Below are 14,642 nucleotides of genomic sequence, written 5' to 3'. Positions count from 1 at the left end.
AACACGAGTGGCTTGTGTATAAAAATACGGGAGCTATTGAAGGTGTATAACCTATTTTACAGACCCATTAGGTGGCGACAGTGCTCTCCAGATTAGAGAAAGGTCAGGAAAACAGCAGGAAAAAGCCCCGTGATGAAAGAGAAACCGCTCATGCTGCAGCCAGAGCCATATAGATTGCTCTGGCTGGAGCTGACGTTGGCTGCGAACAGCAGTCAATCCGCGCCCACAACTGAGCCTCTCTGTCTCTGCTGTATAGTTTCTCCACACGATTAGCCACCAGAAAAGCAGCACCCGACGCCGAAGGGCCAAACCATTCTCAGCAGTCCGGTTTGGCTTTTCCGTGTCGCGCTGGGAGCCGGCGCACAAAAACGGAGCACTCTGAAAATAGACGCTGGGTGCGTGAGGCTGTGTGTTAGTGTGGGGAGGAGTTTGCAGCTGAGGGGGGGAGAGGGGAGTGGGGCATGCAGGGCACCACACAACTACACCACGTCACTACATCAGAAAATATTAGCTTCAGACTCAGTGAATGTGCTTGAAATGCTTCATTTCACAAAAGGCGGAATATCTCAGCTTCTAATTTGAAACGCCTGTTTTTGCTCAAAACAACCTATCTTCTCCGGCTGATAACTAAAGAACGGAAAATGGTATCAATAAACTTTTTTTTGCTGATGATACAATAGAGTCTCCTCGTTCTTTGTGCGTGTTCGGTGTTTACATAGTAATATCACACAATATTCTGTGGGCCTCGAGAAATCACTGAAAACGCTCTGAAACTCTGGCACTGGGAGCGTCCGTTCTCCAAAAGTGGCTGGCACTCAATGAGTTAACATGCAAAGTTATGTTTTAAATTGACAAAATTAACGTTGGAACTGGTAATCTTATCAAAGTTCATGAGCTGGGACGTGACGTCACTAGAGCTGGTATTTCCCATTCCAAACTCGTAGGAGCCTCAGCAGCCCCGACGTAAAAAATCCAAGATGGCTGATCCGCGCAACAACAGTAGTTATAATCGTATAAATGCTATTTAGCACTTCTGTCTTGTTTGTGTCTCATTAAATCAGCTGTACACACAGCACGGCCTACTTCTATCTGTGTGGACATGAGGCTGCAGTGTTTGTATGTGCAAAATGCCACGAAATGCCTTGTTATCAACTGTTATTGCTAACAATGGCTAGCCTGGCTAGCGAGTGGATCTGACGCGTGATTTCTAACCCCACATAGGATAAGCAATAACCACGCCCTGTGGCGCCGGGATTGGCCAGGAGCAACACTGGAGGGCACGCAGCCCAGCGATTTCATGAACCAACTCTTGAGAACGGACAGCGATTTCGAGAGCGGACATTGAGAGCGGACATTCAAATGAATTATGGTCACCTTATCATAGTAATAATAATAAGCAATAATAATTGTAATCTACACAATGTACACAATCTACAAAAACATGCAATAATATAAATGATGTCTTAGACTGTTTTCAATAATGAAGACTACTTCACTAGTCAATGATTGTTTATCCATCCCATTCACTAATCCATGGTTCCTTTCCATTCATCTCTCTCTCCCCTGCAGCAACGCCCTCAGGTTACATCAGCCATTCATAAATATGCACGCCCTCTTTATCCCTGTCCAATCAATGTCTCCCACGCTTTCCCTCTCTTCGGCCGTTGGCCAATCACCTAAATGAAGTTCTATTTAAGACTCTTGCAAGTTGTAACTCACCCTGTTTGTTCACCCATAGCTGCTGTTCCTGTGTAGCTGCTGCTTCGCCCCTCCTCCTCCCCTGAACACCACCAATGTCATGACTCCAGTAGAACTCCCTATGGGGTTCTCTATCCTATAAATCACTGACGTCCTCCTCTTGGCTCAGAGGAGCGTCATCATACCATGGAGTCATTCGCCAAATCTAAGTGTTGTTTGTTCATCATTAAAGTTTATCGTACTTTCCTTCTAGTCTCTCATGATTGAAACAGTGTTGTGTTCACGTTCATAGCTCATATAATATAATGTATCATATCGTTAATTTCAAGCTTAATTCTTACTCAGAGAAAAGGTACAGCACTGAAAATGTAACAAGCAATAGTTTTTTAAACATCTTTATTTTAAAAGATGAAAAACCCCAGGTGCTTTAGTCCCAAGCTTCAATGCTCCTGGCCAATCCCAGCGCCACAGGGCGTGGTTATTCCTATGTGGGGTTAGAAATCACGCGGATCTGACCAGTGAACAGTGAACTTCCCAGCTCAACTTTTCTGCAAATGGAATGGTAACAAAACGGATGTGACGTCATTTAGCCTCCACATCCCAGTTATTTTGCGATAAAGGAATGCACTTACCACAATTGGTACAGGGAGAAAAGCAGGAAGTGACGTTCACTTTGCCTCTCTATTCTTCTTCTTCTTCTTTTTGTTTTTTGGCAGATTGCAATCCAATTGTTAAGGAGCATACCGCCACCTACTGTACCAGAGTATGCAATATTGAATACAGGATAAAAATTTTCTACATCAGTCTATGAAAGAAATAAAATAAAAGAAAAGAAAAGAAAAAACAAACAAACTAAAACTAAAACTAAATTCTATTAAACAACCCTGTAACTTTTGAGAATTCAATCACCCCTCTCTGTACAATCCACACCTTATCTCCTTTTGTTCCCAATATCCCTTTCAAATCCCATCCTCGTCCAACCTCTCTCACCCTTTGTTGCAAACTTACCCTTTCTTCATTATATTTATCACAGTGCATTAATACGTGTTCAGTGTTTTCAACAATATTACAGTGTGCGCGGTCTTGTCAATTTACTTTTCCCAAAAGAAATAAAGTCTTATTTAAACCAGTGTGATCAAATCTTAGCCTGGATAAAAGTACCACCTCCCTTCTATTTCTCCCATAAATACCCTGTGTTGTAACTCTCTTTTAAACCCTGTAGTATGTTCTGCCCTTAGTCTCCCCATCCCACCGTTTCTGCCAAAGCTGTGAAATTGTCTTTTTAATTAGTGCTTTACCTTCTCCTTTACCAAATGATATGTCCCTTATGTGCTCCATGTTTAGTGATTCCTTAGCTATCTTGTCTGCGGTTTCATTGCCCTTTGGTCCCACATGTGCCGGCACCCAACAAAATTCTACCTCTATTCCCAACCTGTGAATTCTAAATAAACCTTGAAACATTTCAAACAAAAGATCTCCTCTAACTGATTCCATAGACTGTAAACTTAAAAGTACTGCTGCAGAGTCTGCACCACCCTGTCTGGCCTCACTTCTTCCACCCACTGAAGTCCAACAATCACTGCCATCATCTCAGCCGTATAATCCAATTTATCTGAGATTCTTGTTCCTATTTTAATTTGAAATTGTGGGAGGTATACTCCTGTTCCTACGTGATCTTTTGATCCGTCTATAAATATCTGTAAATAGTTGTAAAAATGACTTGAATGCTTATGTACTGGTTTGCAGAGTGTCCTATTTTGCTTGATTCCCAATCTTTCTTTAGTTCCATTATACTGAAATCTACTTTAGCCTTAGGAGATAGCCATGGAGGAACAATACTTATTGGCTTGGGGGAATTAAACCTAATTTCTTTAATACCATGTTCGTCTGACTTATCTTTTATGGTCCATCCAAAACGAATAATTATATTCCCAACCTTCATTTAAGACACTTTTGGCTGAGTTTTCATGCCCACATCCTCTAAGACGAATCCAATAAGCTAAAGCAAGTTTGTCCCTTCTGAGCTCTAGTGGTATTTCTCCTGTTTCTACCAAAACAGCATTACTTGGAGTTGTTCTCATAGCACCAATGCTAATCCTCAAGTCTTTCCTTTGCATTCTGTCTATTTTGGACAAGTGAGATTTGGCTGCTGCCCCATAAACACAACATCCATAATCGATTATTGATCTCATCAACGCCCTATATAGTCTATATAGTCTATATAGTCAAACACAGGAGTACGTTCAGTGAGAGACTGATTCCACCTAGATGCAATACGGAGAGGCACAGGAAATCATTCCTGTCTGTGGCCATTGGTCTATTTAATGCCTCTCTTAAAAGAGCACCTCGGAGACGCTCAGTCTCCCTGAGACTGAGCCAGCCGATAGGTTAACTGTGCCTGGCTGAGCCACGTGTAACGTATAGGGCAAGCCGACTTAATATAAGTCCAGGGTGCAATAATGATAATTGACACGGAATGTATACTTACTCTACGTATTTTGTATTTTGCTTACTTAGACATTCTACTTATTTTTGCTTCTATCACATTTACTACTGTTATTCTATGCTATGTTGTGTTCTTCTGCTTATTTTGCTTAATATTGCATTTACTACTGTTTATTTTATGCTCTGTGTGTTCTGTGAGCGAGCTACTGTAACTTGTCCCAATTTCCCCCCGGTGATCATTAAAGTCTTTCTGATTCTGATTCTGATTCTGATATATATATATATATAGGCTATCAATTAATGCCTGCTTATCTGCTCCCCAGGTGTACCCTGATATTGCTCTCATTAGATTAATTACCTTTTTACATTTTGTTTCTACTTTTTCAACATGCATCCATGTAGGCTACACCTTTCATCAAGCCAGATTCCAAAGTATTTAAATTCCTTCCCTCTTTCCATTGGTTGACCAAATGTAATATCTGTTCATCTATATTTCTCTTCCTAGTGCAAAACATAGAACAAGACTTTGAGGCCTCTCTATTCAACACAGCCAGGGGACCTTTAATACACCCCAAATTCCAGTCACTTTCTGTATCTGCGCCACGGAGGTTTCGCTACTGCGACGCCCCTAGACTGGTCAGCCAATGAAGTTTCACACAGTCGTCAGCCAGCCAATCACAAGCTGATAACCACGCCTACTTAGGAGACCGGAAGTATATAATTTCTCACAATTGGCGGAGCCTGGAGTGGGGTGGGTGCTATCCGCGTCGTATTGTCGTCACCAGGCCGCGGTCCAATCAGCAGAGTGAAGTCCCCGCCCACCAGCCGAACCGCCATTTTGAAAGCACAAACAAAAAAAGCAAACAGACTGACGCAGACAGACACAGGCAGGCAGCACGTAGTAGCTCTCCGCTTCATAACAACACAAGGTACAGTATTGGGAAAGTTGTATTAGCTCATGTCAGTTAGGGATCGTTTGGATATTTGATGACATTTACCCAGAATGTGTTTGTGACAGACAGTATCAGCTGTTTCCCTCAACAGCACTGCACTGCTGTAGGCTACCGTTAATTATAATATTGTCACAGCAAGCTGGCTAGCGTAGCCTGATATCCGACCAGCCCCAATCACAGTTGTCGGAAGGAGCAGGCTAGGCTAACGTTATGTTAGCAGGCAGTTTAGCTGCATGGACTAGGTTAACGTTATTATCTATCGTTAGGTTGCCAGTTGTCACGACTCAGGTCACAACGAATCGGGCAAATCGTAGTTTGCACTGAGGTGTCAGGAGGAGGAGTGGGTGCTGTGTGTTATCTGGGCCCAGTAGCTGGCTATTAACTTAACAGCAAGTTAGCATGTTTGAAGTGTTTGCAGCGCGCCAATCCACACTGACGTCAGCGCGCCAATCTACCCTGACGTCACTGTAGAGAAGAGAAGAGACGCTTTGTTTTGGGCATGTGTCCTCAAATATTTTGAGCGGTTTTGTGTGCATTTTTGGGCTGGAAACCATCAGCTATATCTGACAACACTGCAGTGTGGACACATTGCCATAGGAATAATTTCGTTCATTCAGAAGGCGGGCAGTTGGTGGTTCTCAACATGGGGTCCGGGGGACCACCAGCGGTCTTTGAAGGGGTTTCAGGGGCTCCCCAGCCAAACTGTTAAACTTCAGCATTATTTCATTGAGAAGACGTTAACACAGTTAACGTTAGAGAATGTAGTAGACACATGACTGTTTTGATCATAGCTTCTCAGTGATCTCTGCCTACAGTAATGTTATAGGTTGATTCTGGACAAAATCATATCTAACAGTCATACTGACACCAAGATAAATTCATCGTATGTAATCTAGCATATTGTGGCAATAAAAGTGATTCTGATTCTGAAACGGGGGTCTGTGTGTCTCTACTCTGGACTTAAGTTGGGTCCTCCTTGGTATGAAAAGGGTTGAGAATAACATACCTGATAGAACCTGATAGAGTTTACACTTTTAACAAATCTTTAGATGCCAGTTTGTGTGCATGTGAAGGTAGCGAGCCTACAAGCAGTGTCAACAAATTATAAAATGTTAAGATGGTATTGAAGTACTGCTTGGTGGATCATGAATTCTCCTGAACAGTTAATAAGTAACGGATAATCAACGACTTGGTGTGCGTTATATGATTTTAATGCACGACGTGGAGGGTAATAACCAACCGATGCCGCAGGGTGGTTGCCTCCGCGAAGTGCATTAAAATCGTACAACACACTGCTAGGAGTTTACTATCCTGCTTATACCATGGTCATTTGCCAACAATATTAAATAAAAGCATTTGCAAATTTTAGCTGCAAGTTGTAATGCAATCAAATTCTAACGTTTTTCGCAAGCCATAACTCTGTTTACCTAGCAACACTTGGGAAACAGACTAATACTGCAATCATGACAACTTGGACCGCTGGAAGTTTCAACTCGGAACCTCCGCCCCCGGCATATTTGCGTTCACGCTGCACTTCCCTGTCGGAGGGAAAACACAGGGAAAAACCAAGGAGGGTTCTGGGAAGTGGAGGCGGTAATGCAACATTTTGGATGAGATGTGTGGATATGACGTCAACGCGGACAAAGCGGAGCGCTGAATGATACCCGAATTTCCGAGCTGTAATTCCGGCCTGGACGACCGTTCAATTCACTTTTTACAGGTTGGAACCCATTTTTTCCGGTGGTCCGAGTTGTCCTGTGCTTGTTTGATTTAACAGCTGTGCAGGTTGGGCAGCGGATAAATTTACATGTGATTACTAGGGCTGTGAATCTTCACTGGCCTCACGATTCGATTCGATTACGATTCAGAGGTCTACGATTCGATTACGATTATCGATGCATCACTCTTTTGATTTATTTTTTCTCACTTTCTTTTTTCTCACTGTGTGGCTACTTTTAAAATAAAAGTGCATTTGGAATTGCATTGTATTATGATCCATAATTAAAATAAACAACTGCACGTACTTCCATTATATTTTATTTGATTATATATATATATATATATATATATATATATATATTTTTTTAATAATCGATTTTTGACATTTGTGAATCGATGCAGAATCGTGCACGTCTGCATCGCGATGCATCTTATAATCGATTCTTTTTGACACCCCTAGTGATTACTGATTAGACTTGAGTTAAGTTGATTTAATATGGTAAATGGCCTGCGTTTTTTATATAGCGCTTTTATTCAAAGCGCTTTACAATCAGTAGGTACATTCACCCATTCATACACCGATGGTGGCAGGCTACCACGCAGGGCGCTGGCACACCACTGGGAGCAATTTGGGGTTCAGTATCTTGCCCAAGGACACTTCGACATGCAGACTGGAGGAGGCGGGAATCGAACCACCGACCTCTTTTATCCAAAGCGATTAGTGGACGACCTGCTCTACTCCTGAGCTACAGCCGCCCCATATGGACATGGAATATGGACATCACAGAGCATTAGAGATGTAACATACATGTATGCACAACAGCCAGATGCACAGTGTTTAGTGTAGAGCCAGACTAGATGTGCATTATGCAGTTTTAACTAGGGATGCACCGATCGATCGGCACGTGACCGGAAATGGCCGATTTTCACGTGATCGGCCTCGATCGGTGATCTGCGCCGGTCACTCTAAAATGCCGATTCTGTGAGCCGATTTTCAAGTGACGTGCGCGCACCCAAAAGCAGCGAGACCGAGACGGATGAGTTGCAGCCGAAACAAAAGCTGCCACTACACACATGCCACAGCATGTCTTCGTCGGTGTGGAGCCGCGGAGGGGCAGGGTAGGTTGGAGTCCACTCCAGTCTGAGCGGCTCGCTTCACCTCACCAGCTCTTCCCCGACCAGCGCCCACATCACCGCTGCCTGCTGCTGCTGCTATCTGTCATTCACGACTCACGTTGTAACGTGGATACAGCCAGGAGAGGACTTGTGTTTCGTATTGCGAATAGAACGACAAACATAATAATAAAACGCATCGGACCAGTGTGCGAGATGATTTTTTTTCGAATGGCAGATTAAAAAAACGCGCTCTGTGTGTAAACTACGATATTCAAACGGAGTCAACTCAAACTCATTTCCTCATCTAGGCTACTCAATAACAGCCAAATCCACAACTGTAGAGTGGGCATGGCTTCGAAGGTCTCTGGGCTCCAGAGCTATAGGCTATAAACTCCTTGTCCATGGATAACATTTTGACGTTTATTTATTTTATTTTATTAGTTTATTTGGTAGGGACATATACAAAAAAACACTAAACCCCATAGGGGAAGATATGCTTTGTAACAGATTTAGCCATAGGCTACTTTCCATCTGAAGCCCCTGTTCTGTTGCACCTTTTTTCTTTTGGAAAAGTAAATGCATGATAGCTGTGGGATATACTGGAATTAATTGTTTTATATTCATTGTATTTACACAAAAAAGAAAAGCTCTGTCCAGTAACCTGGAACACTTTTATTTTGAGATGTTTTTGAGTGAGATCGTCCTACCTCATGCAAATGATAAGAAATGTGACATGAATGTTAATTTTCTATTAAAGCAAAGTAAAAAAAATAACCAGCCAATTATTGTTCTTAGAAAAAAAATCGGAATCGGCAAAAATCGGTATTGGCAAGTCAATTCCGGACTATAAGCCGCACCTTTTTTCCCGTTTTTTGGCCTTTTTTGGCCCCTGCGGCTTATATAACGGTGCGGCTTATCTATGGATTTTTTCAAAAAAAAAAAAAAAATCTATTTTTTAGCACTCTTTCTAACTACCGGTATAAATCCACTTCTGTTTTAATTTCCTCTCTTGCCCTCTTTTCACCACACTGTATGACACTGTATGACACTGTGTGCACTGTAAATAACAACACAGGTGGTGTTGTGTTATGTTGTTTTGTTGAAATGTTAATAAATGGGAGCATTACATATGGTAATTAAACATTAAAACACAAAAAAAAAAAAAAAAAAAAAAAAAACATTAAAACACCCGCGGCTTATAGTCCGGTGCGGCTTATATAAGAAAAAAATAGTCAACTTTGAAGGTACGGCTTATACACCGGTGCGCCTTATAGTCCGGAATTTACGGTATTCAAAAATCGGAAATCGGAATCGGCCAACAAAATCGCAATCGGTGCATCCCTAGTTTTAACGCACACCTGCCAGCCAATCAGAAACGAGTATTCACCCAGACCATGGTATAAAAGGTCGTAAAGCTATATTCAGTGATGTTTTTGTGTTAAAATAAGTGTTAAATGGCTCTATATTCTGACAGCAATCGCAGAAATAGTGTTTGGTCAGTGACCCCCAACCCCCCGCTGTCCTCTATCTCTCGTTGGATTCGCGGTGAAAAAATACATAGTCCTTTATAGCGGTGGTTCTCAAATGGGGGTCCGTGGCCCTTTGCCAGGGGGTCCGCGAAAAGTTTTCAGGAAAATAAAAATAAAACCTTTTTTTTGTGTGTGCAAAAGTTTCATAGTTCAACGAAAATATTTTACGCTTTAATCTGAAATGGTTCATGGAAACAATTAAGCTTAGTCCAAAATCACAAATCAGAATGAGGGGGTCCCCCACCGTCCCCGGTATATTTTCTATCTTGTAAAGGGGGGGGGGGGTCCCTTGGCTGAAAAACATTTCAGCATCGCGATGTGACCTTCCATTTCCCAGAAAATGTCAACTTTTCTCTGATTGGATAGTTTGAGTTTGGTGCCGATTTTTATCCAATCAGAGAAAAGTTGTCATTTTCTGGGACTAAATGTATTTTTTCACCCTGAATCCAATGCCGCCATCCCTGAGTCTACGAGTTATGGTTGCGGAGATACGTCCACCCTGCTTGCAGGACTACAGGAGAGAGACAGAGGACAGCGGGGGGTTGGGGGTTTCAAGTCACTGACCAAACACACTATTTCAGTGATTGCTGTCAGAATATAGAGCCATTTAACACTTATTTTAACACAAAAACATCGCTGAATGTACCTTTAATTTATGTCCTGCTAGGTATGTTTGCATCCAAGCTTAATCTTCCGGTTTCTGAATGGACTTTGGCCTGTCTTTCTCTCCACACAGGTGTGATGATATAATTAAACTGATGCATATGTGTTGTGTTAACCTTTCCCCTGACAGGATCAGTTGACAGACAGACGGCGGCGGTGCAGATATGAGTGAGCTGGAACCAATGGAAAGCACTCCTGTGTCAGACGAAGATGTGGAGGAACCGAAGGAGGAGGCAGAGGCCGAGGAAGAGCCGCCCATTCCCAAGAAAAGCAGCAGCATCAGTGGTAGGGATGGCTGCTAAAACTATAGTACACAGGCACAGGCTCCACATTTTGATGGTCTTGTCTCGTGCTGGCCCTCCCTCGGTCCTGGTCTTGGCTCAGTCTCTGACAAGCTGGACTTGAGATTTTCTTTTAAGACCAGTTGAGACCTCAAGGGCCATTCTGAGCCAGGAAAAACCCTGTTTTCCATTGTGTGAAAGTATTGTCGGTTTTCTTTCTCTCCCAACATAAGCACTATTAGACTCAACCCTCAGTCTTAATCCGTTTCACTACTGTAAGACTGAGAATATTACTATTTAAATCTTTTCATAACGTTAGGTGGTGCTGTTGGAAGCCTTGCATCGGAGAACCAATCATGAGTGTTGTGGGCGGGCCTGCTTTCTGGGGGCAGTGGCGCTCATGCAGAACCGGTGTCTCGCAAAACATCGCCGCGTTTGCGGAGAAACATATTAATCACTTAGAAACAAACATAACCTGTTAATAGGACGTGTTTCATCCGGCCCCGGCGGCTAGAGGTCTTTCCCCCAGCGATAAGCCCGACTCCCGAGGCTACGTTACAGAGCCTGCTGATGACTTCACAGTAGCAAGCGGACCACTTCCGGGTAGGAAAAATGATTGTAAAATAAACAACAGGTATAAACTCTCTTTGCAGCACATCAGTGTCTTGCTCTATATTGGAACTATGAAACATTGCATTGCCGCTACCAAATAAAATTCTAATAATAAATGTAGGCGTGTCTGCTGCTGGCCGTTCTCGCCGGGCTCGAAGAGAAAGATTTTGACAGTGAAATTCCCAGACGTTAGGTGGCGCTGTTGGCGCCGCTCACCAAACATCTGGAAACCGAGACTAAAGCACTATAGACTAATGCTCCCACATACAGATCATATACTGTATCATCATTAATACAGGTTGTTATATACTGTATCATTTACCAATCAGTGGCTGCAATTTGGGAAAGTCATAATTGAGCAGCAGTAAGTGTTTTTACATTTCATTCTGCCCACTGTGTTGAGCCTTTCTGAAGGTCAGTGATAATGGAATTGCAGTGTTTCAGAGCAAAGGATTGCCTTCTGTCACTCAGTATATAATACTGCACAGCACATTTGACAAAAATTATGAAATAATGATTTATTGCATTGTTAACAGAGCTATGGTGTAAAGGTTAAGCCATCATTAGAGTCATGGGGCCCTATCTTCCGACAGGCGCTATCCCCTAATAGCGCTTGCGCACCTGTTTGCTCGTGCCTTAAGGCACGGAAGATAGCAGTCCGCCTTGCGCTGGTAACTGGTTAAAAGTGATATAATTGTCTGGTGTGACCTCCCTGATTTCTAAGTTAAAACGGCCCCGAAATATGTTGGGGATGCAATTCTCGGCCGGCATGCGGAAACGTTCACGGCACCTGTCGCAGATGCAAATTAGAGCCGTGCCAAAATCATCTGCCCCTCGAAATGCCTGCGCAAACGGGATTTGGGCGGTCTTAACCAGAATTATTCACAGGCGTGGCCAGGCAATGCTGGGCATTACGTCAATCAAAACCAATCAGATTCCCGTCTCGCAATGGCTGTTTGTGCGAGGCATGCAATATGCTGTAATTCTCTCCATGCTTAATAGAGTGTACTCACTCGTGCGAGGACAGAGAGAGCTTATTGACAGATCGTCTGTGGTGCCAACGACCCTCCGGCTTATGAAGGTAAATAGCCTATGTCCATTGTCCAACAAGTTTTCTCAATTCATTTCCCTCTTTGCGATGTGATAAAAGTTTCTCAGTGAGTTATAGTTGATTGCCTCACTGAATTATCTGCTAATACCCAATTTTAGCAGCATGATTTGATGTCTAGGCGTGGCAAGGCTGTGTGTATGACATATCCAAAAGGGATTTTACTTGCACTGCGCTGCACTGCACAGAGATTACGGGTGCGCTCGCAGCGAGTGATTGCGCGTAAGAGGTCCTTTTCAAAGCTCTTAGCGCAAAGTAATTGCGCGCTGCTGACGATAGGATAATGCCATCTATCCCAAATTTTAGCGCTGAAACGCCTGCTTTGGCATGGGGCAGCCAATGCCCAGTACAATTATCACAGGCATGCGCTTGCGCCCCCAATTTGCATTGCGCATGGCGTTAAACGAGCGCAAACGCAAAATTTGCGCTTTTGGGAAGATAGGGCCCATGGTCTTGAAAATGGTCTCTTGCATTTGTCTGGTCTTGCACTCGGTCTCGGTCTTGGTCTTGACTCGGTCTCGGTTTAGGTGGTCTCGACTCCAACACTATGTGCCGGTGCCTAAACAGTGCCTGATCCAATACCTTTTTTAAAGCAAAAACAAACAACAACATTAAAAGTTGCAAAAACAAATAAATTGACAATATATTAATGATTGTAAATGCAAAAATATTGAACAATAAAAACCTAAGTGAACTACAGTAATTTAACAGTTAATAACCATCATAATACTAATAAATAACAGCAGAAGAAAAACCAGATGCAAACTTCTAGACTTCTAATCTTCTACATAATCTGCTTCTCTGGCAAAATATGACTCCTCTACTGACGTCTTCCATATTTGCTACTTAGGAAATTCTAGTTATTTAACATTTTTTTATGAACTAAACCCATTTATCCTTAACTCATTGAGTGCCAGTCACTTTTGGAGAACGGGCGCTCCCAGTGCCAGAGTTTCAGAGCGTTTTCAGTGATTTCTCGAGGCCCACAGAATATTGTGTGATATTACTATGTAAACACCGAACACGCCCAAAGAACGATGAGACTCTCTTCTATCATCAGCAAAAAAAAGTTTATTGATATCATTTTCCGTTCTTTAGTTATGAGCCGGAGAAGATAGGTTGATTTCACCAAAAAGAGACATTTCAAATTAGAAGCTGAGATAATTAGCCTTTTGTGAAATGAAGCATTTCAAGCACATGACTGACTCTGAAGCTAATATTTTCTGATGTGACACCTCAAAAATAATTTCCTTCAATAAAACAGTGAAAACAAAGGAATTTTGTTTGGCAAAATAATATTTTTTAGCTGCAACCAGCAGCGCTGGCCCCTGCGTGCGCTGCTGGTTGCAGCTTCTTGCTGGTCTTGATTTGCTGCTGGTGGGCATCAGATATTCTAGCTTGTTTGCCAATCCTGTCCTGCTGTCTGGGTCTGTCTGGGTCGGTGTTGTATGCTGCCCTGCGTGCGCCACCCCCCCCCCCCCCCCCCCCCCCCCCTCAACTGCAAACTCCTCCTCCGTGGGTGTGTCTCTGGTGGCTCTCTGCTGAGTTTGCTCTGCACTGAAAAGTGCGCTACATCCAGCTTTCTTACAGCGTTCCGCGTGTATTTTTCACCGGCTCCCATCGCTTCCAGTTGAGAATAATAACAACTCCACAACTAATCATGCGGATGGGCTATCGCAGCGGACACGGAGGGGCTCAATTGTGGCAGCAGATTGGTTGCTGCAGGCACAGCTAACGTTATGCTTCATGCATATCGATGCATACCGATGCGATTTCCGTTCCCCCATGACTTCTCTCTTTTTTCCTCGCCTTTCTGTAATCTGGAGAGCACTGTCGCCACCTAATGGGTCCGTAAAATAGCTTTTACACATTCAACATCCACCATACTTTCACAGGAGATGGATCTGGCTTTGATCCACGTCCCACGTCATTGGCACTCTACGTTAGTATTTGAATTGACGACGATTGTCGTCATTGGCACTCAATGAGTTAATGACTTTTCATGTTACATGTTAGCAAATGACTGACAGTTTGTAATGTATGGGGTGAATGACTGTAAATGTATGTTTATTTGAAGGGATTACTGGTTTATAAGGCTACTTGAGTCATACTGCCCAGCTGCTCTCAGCAGACATTAGGGCTGTCCCCCAATACCATTTTTGGGCTTCAAAGCTTCACTGACAAGTATTCGAATAGATTGGAAGCTTCGACGGGGGCGTGGGGCACGTAGTGACAATAAGAGGTGAGGAGAAAAATCGGACTTCAAGGATTTTCCTTTTCATTGAAATGAAAATGCATAGAAACAAATGTGCAATAAGAACCTCAAATAAATTACAGCCATAGACCATAAAAACAAATTTGCTCATATGTACAGTAGGCCCTGCTGGCTGCATGGTCAAACTGTCACAGTTTCAGTGCTGGTAAATAACGTTAGATGAGAGCTGTGAGGCACAATGTCCTCGTTTGAGAGATTAAGTAATAATAACTAATGTTGAAGAATAATGTTGGATTACTATTT

The 14,642-nt window shown here is 42.9% G+C and overlaps 1 protein-coding gene across 1 annotated transcript in view; it reads left to right on the top strand.

The window, feature by feature from the left end:
• Window positions 1-5,001: 5,001 nt before the first annotated feature.
• dek (DEK proto-oncogene) overlaps window positions 5,002-14,642 on the top strand; it is a 42,791-nt gene continuing 33,150 nt past the window's right edge. Inside the window, exons 1-2 of the mRNA XM_083638577.1 lie at window positions 5,002-5,072; window positions 10,254-10,408. Of these exons, the coding sequence (XP_083494703.1) occupies window positions 10,288-10,408 (121 nt within the window). The 5' untranslated portion in view covers window positions 5,002-5,072; window positions 10,254-10,287. The remainder of the gene's footprint in view (window positions 5,073-10,253; window positions 10,409-14,642) is intronic.

The sequence above is a fragment of the Poromitra crassiceps genome, assembly GCF_964638095.1.
Source record: "Poromitra crassiceps genome assembly, chromosome: 1".
Taxonomy (NCBI): Eukaryota; Metazoa; Chordata; class Actinopteri; order Beryciformes; family Melamphaidae; genus Poromitra; species Poromitra crassiceps.
Note: the sequence above shows the minus strand (reverse complement) of the source record. Positions and strands in the feature narration are given on the sequence as shown.